General features: G+C 41.3%; 1 protein-coding gene across 1 annotated transcript in view; it reads left to right on the top strand.

Annotated features, from left to right (window-relative positions):
• Nucleotides 1–5,151, top strand: part of CENPJ (centromere protein J) — a 36,976-nt gene that overhangs the window by 20,051 nt on the left and 11,774 nt on the right. The window contains exon 8 of the mRNA XM_008056621.2: nucleotides 3,585–3,750. Within this exon, the coding sequence (XP_008054812.1) occupies nucleotides 3,585–3,750 (166 nt within the window). The remainder of the gene's footprint in view (nucleotides 1–3,584; nucleotides 3,751–5,151) is intronic.

The following is a 5,151-nucleotide window of genomic DNA, read 5'->3' as shown; positions in this document are numbered from 1 at the left end:
CCTCAGCCTCCCAAAGTGCGGGATTACAGGCTGAGCCACCGAGCTCGGCTTAACCTTTTTTTTTTTTTGAAAGATAGAGTCTTGCTCTGTTGCCTACACTGGAGTGCAGTGGCATGATCAAAACTCACTGCAAAGCCGGGTGCAGTGGCTCACGCTTATAATCCCAGCACTTTGGGAGGCTGAGGTGAGAGGATTGCCTGAGCCTATGGATAGGAGACCAGCCTTGGCAAATTGGTGAGATCTCATCTCTGCAATAAATCAAAACATTAGCCAGGCATGGTGGCGCATGCCTGTAGTTCCAGCTACTTGGAAGACTGAGGTGGAAGGATCACCTGAGCCCAGCAGGTCGAGGCTTTGGTGGCCGGAAGCATGCTACTGCCCTCCAGCCTGGTTGCCAGAGACTCCAACTCAAAAACAAACAAACAAACAAAAAGACCTCACTGCAGCTTTGAGCTCCTGGGCTCAATCAGTTCTCCCTCCTTAGTATCCCAAAATGCTGGGATTACAGGTGCATGTCACCATGCTGGACTAATTTTTAAAATTTGTTCTATAGAGATGGAGTCTCATTATGTTGCTCAGGCTGGTCTTGAACTCCTAGGCCCAAGTGATCCTCCTGCTTTGGCCTCCTAAATTGCTGAGATTACAGGGTGAGCCACTGCCTGGCTTCTATTTTCAAAACTTTTTATCACTCCAGAAGGACACCCCATATCTGTTAATCACTCCCCATACCACTTCTTACCCCTACTTCCTGGCAGCCACTAATCTGCTTTCTGTGTCTATAGATTTACCTATTCTGGATATTTCATTTAAAATTAATCCTACAGGCCAGGTGCTTTGGCTCAGCCTATAATCCTGGCACTTTGGGAGAATGAGGCGAGAGAATCACCTGAGCCCAGGGGTTCAAGACTTGCCTGGGCAACTTGGTGAGACTTCACCTCTACAATAGATTACAAAAACTAGACGGGCGTGGTGGTATGTGTCTGTAGTTCCAGCTACTTGGAAGGCTGAGGTGGGAGGATCACCTAAGCCCAGCAGGTTGAGGCTGCGGTGACTGTGAGTGTGCCACTGCACTCCAGACTGGGTGACAAAAGTGAAACTCCAACTCAAAAAAAAAAAAATAAAAAATAAAAAAATAAAATTAATCATACAAATTGTGATCTTTTATGACTGACTTCTTTTACTTAGCATGATGTATTAAGGTTCATCTTTATTATGGCGTGTGTCTCTATTTCATTGCTTTTTATGGCTGAATCTTATTCCAGTTGTGTGTACCACATTTTGTTTATCTGTTATCTATTATTAATCTGTTGATGGAAATTTTGGGTTGCTTCTACCATTTGGCTGTTGTGAATAATGTTGCTATGAACATTGTCATACAATCTGATCTCCAAGTCCCTATTTTTAATTCTGTTGAGTACATTCCCATGGGTGGAATTGCTGGAGCATATCGTGATTCTATACTTAATTATTTGAGGAACCACCATGTTTTTTTCCACAGCAGATGTACAATGCATACAGGTACTAGGATTTCCATGTCCTTACCAACACTTGTCATTTTGTTTTTGTAAATAGTCATCTTAATTATTTTCTAGTTTTACTTTTTTTTTTTTGAGCAGGATTTATTGAGAGGACAGGAAAGCTCCCACAGTGGGAGGGGACTCGAAGGGGTTACCCTCAGTTTTACTTTTGTTATTGATTTCTAGCTTTATTTCATCATGCTTGGAGCAGGCAGATACTTTGTATAATTTAATTATTTTAAACTTATTAAGAATTGTTTTAGCCTGTAATCCCGCGCTTTGGGAGGCTGAGGTGAGTGGATTGCCTGAGCCTGCGGGTTCGAGACCCGCCTGGGCAACTTGGCGAGACCTCATCTCTACAATAAATCAAAAATCAGCCGGGCGTGGTAGTGCGTGCCTGTAGTTCGGGCTACTTGGAAGGCTGAGGCGGAAGGATCGCTGGAGCCCAGCAGGTCAAGGCTGCGGAGGCCAGGAGCGGCCACTGCGCTCCAGTCTGGGCGACAGAGTGAGACTCCGACTCAAAAAAAAAAAAGAGTTGTTTTATGTTCTAATAGGTGGTCTATTCTAGAGAATACTAGACAAGAATGTGCATTTTGACAAGAATGTGCATTTTGCAGTTGTTCGTAGAGTGTTCTTTTTATGCCCATTAGGTGTAGTTAGTGTATAGTATTATTCAAGACCTTTGTTTTCTTTTTGAATTTTTTTGATGTTTAATTATTGAAATTAAGATACTGAAATCTCCAAATACTATTGTAAAACTGCTTATTTCTCCTTTTAATTCTATCACTGATTGCTTTAGTTTTGAGGGTCTGTTGTTTGGTACATACTTGTTTATAATTGTTATATCTGCTTGGTGAGTTGAACTTATATCAATATATAACGTCCAATTTTTGCCTTAAAGTCTATTTGTTCTAATAATAGTATAGCTACCTCAGGTCTCTTCTGGTTACTGTTTGCATGGAATATTCTTTCATTTTCAACCTGTTTTTAGGCTAAAGTTATTTTCTTGTTTTTAAAGTGAGTTTTTTGGAAGCAGGCAGCATATTTGAATTTTTTTTTTATTCTGCCAACCTGTTTGAAGTGGTGAATTGAATGGATTTATATTTAAAGCAAGTATTGATAATGAAACACTCAACTTGTTTCATTTTGCTATAGTTTTCCTGTATACCATATATTTTTGGTTACTCAATTCTTTCATTGCTGTCTTTTGTGTTTCATTGATCTTTTTCTAGTGTAATATTTTGATATTTTCTTTCATTCTTTTTTCTGCATATTTTTAGGTAATGTTCTTTGAGGTTATCATAGGGATTATAGTTAACATGCTAAATTTATGATAATCTAGTTGAATTGATATCAGCTTAGCATTTTTCTTTTCTTTTTGGAGTTGGAGTCTCACTCTGTCGCCCAGACTGGAATGCAGTGGCCGCTCCCGGCCACCGCAGCCTCGACCTGCTGGGCTCTGGTGATCCTTCCAACTCAGCCTTCCAAGTAGCTGGAACTACAGGCACGCGCTACCACACCCGGTTAATTTTTTGATTTATTGTAGAGATGAGGTCTCACTGCCCAGGTGAGTCTCGAACCTGTAGGCTCAGGCAATCCACTCACCTCAGCCTCCCAAAGGCGTGGAATTACAGGCTGAGCCACTGAGCCCGGCTGATTATGAATTCTAACACATAACTGGCCCAGAGATTCCAGATAAGGGATTGTAGACCAGTATTAATCCGCTTAAAAAAGAGATAAAGTTGCTATACTGTATTTTTCTGCTTATATGTGCTTACTATAGTAGTGATTGGTAAAATATTCAGGAGAGTGAGGAGTTTTGATTTTTTCATTTGTTTTCCCTACTGCTTTGTAGAATACCTGATCCATAGTAGGTGCTCAATGAGCTGCATGCTGGATTAACACTTTGGTGATGCACTGGCTGTTCTTCAGGCCTGCCATTCGAAGATGGACTCACTAGGACTAGCAAGCAGCTCCTAGGCTATCACCAGATTCCATTGGGTGCCACGTGTGGATTACTGTATTGAGATGGTCTCCTTAGATGATAACATGGTTTGCTTATTTTAGGAAAGAAATTGCAGACTTTGAACAACAGAAAGCAAAAGAATTGGCTCGAATAGAAGAGTTCAGAAAGGAGGAAATGAGGAAACTACAAAAGGAACGTAAAATTTTTGAAAAGTATACTACAGCTGCAAGAACTTTTCCAGATAAAAAGGAACGGGAAGAAATACAGGTCTGCCAGTTCTTTACCTTTTACTTAGGTACTATGGTAAAGGTGACCATCTTCTAAGAATCTCATTAGAGTTATTCATTCATGTAACAAATAATTTGTCTAAGACAATTCATCAGGAACATCCTATACAGTGTGACCATTATGGAGTAAAATATTCTTTTCTTAACTAACAAAGGCTTCCCAGTCGTAGATAAATTCACAAGCCAGGGGTTGGAAGTTTACCAGTGTAATGTTGTATTAATCTTTTTGATCCATCACACACCACCAAATACTGTTGGTTCTGTTTATTTATAATAATTTGGTTTTTTCTGAATTGGAGACTCCCTCTGTCACCCAGGATGGAGTGCAGTGGCACACCCATGGCCACCGCAGCCTTGCTGCCTAAGCCTTCCAAGTAACTGAAACTATAGGCACACACCACTATGCCCAGGTAATTTTTTGATTTATTGTAGAGATGAGTTCTTGCAATTGTTGCCCAGACTGATCTTGAACCCTGGGCTCAGGCAATCCTCTTGCCTCCTCCTCCCAAAGTGCTGAGATTACAGGCATGAGCCACTGTGCCCAGCTATTTATAATTTAAGGTCATATGCTAATTAGATATTTAATTCTCAAACTTATAAACTGAGGCCAAATTATCAGTTCTGTTCATTTCTTAGTTAGAAATGAACAAGATCCGGCCAGGCTCAGTGGCTCAGCCTATAATCCCAGTACTTTGGGAGGCCCAGGCGAGTGGATTGCTTGAGCCTGCAGGTTGAAGAGCAGCCCTGGCAACTTGACGAGACCTCGTTTCTACAATAAATCAAAAATTAGCCGGGTGGGGAATTGGGCGCCTGAAATTCTAGCTACTTGGAAGACTGAAGCAGAAGGATCACTGGAGCCCAGCAGGTCAACGCTGGGGTGGCCGTGAGTGTGCCACTGCACTCCATCCTGGGTGACAGAGTGAGACTCCGACTCAAAAAAAAAAGAGAGAGAAATGAACATGATCCAAGGGATGCAACTGTTGAAAAGATCTAATGCGTTTCTTGCTTAAACTGTAAACCTTCTGCTATAATCCTAGTGCCTCAGGAAGCTGAGGGAGGAGGATCACTTGAGGCCAGGAGTTTGAGACCAGTTTGGGCAACATAGTGAGACCCTCTCTCTACAAAGCAAGCAAAAAAGAACTATAGACCTTCTAGAAATATACACAGTTGAATATGTTGGTGACACTGGCATATGAAAAGATTTCTAAGACACAAAGAACCAACTCTAAAAGAAAAAAATGGGTATTTTGAACTTCATCAAAGTTAAAACTTATCAAAAAAATTTTCAATGACTATCTATTGCCTCTAGCATAAAATGCAAACTCGCCGGGCTCGGTGGCTCAGCCTGTAATCCCGCGCCTTTGGGAGGCTAAGGTGAGTG

The sequence above is a fragment of the Carlito syrichta genome, unplaced genomic scaffold (genome assembly GCF_000164805.1).
Source record: "Carlito syrichta isolate Samal-C Ts95f unplaced genomic scaffold, Tarsius_syrichta-2.0.1 Scaffold302419, whole genome shotgun sequence".
In the NCBI taxonomy this organism is placed as follows: domain Eukaryota; kingdom Metazoa; phylum Chordata; class Mammalia; order Primates; family Tarsiidae; genus Carlito; species Carlito syrichta.
Note: the sequence above shows the minus strand (reverse complement) of the source record. Positions and strands in the feature narration are given on the sequence as shown.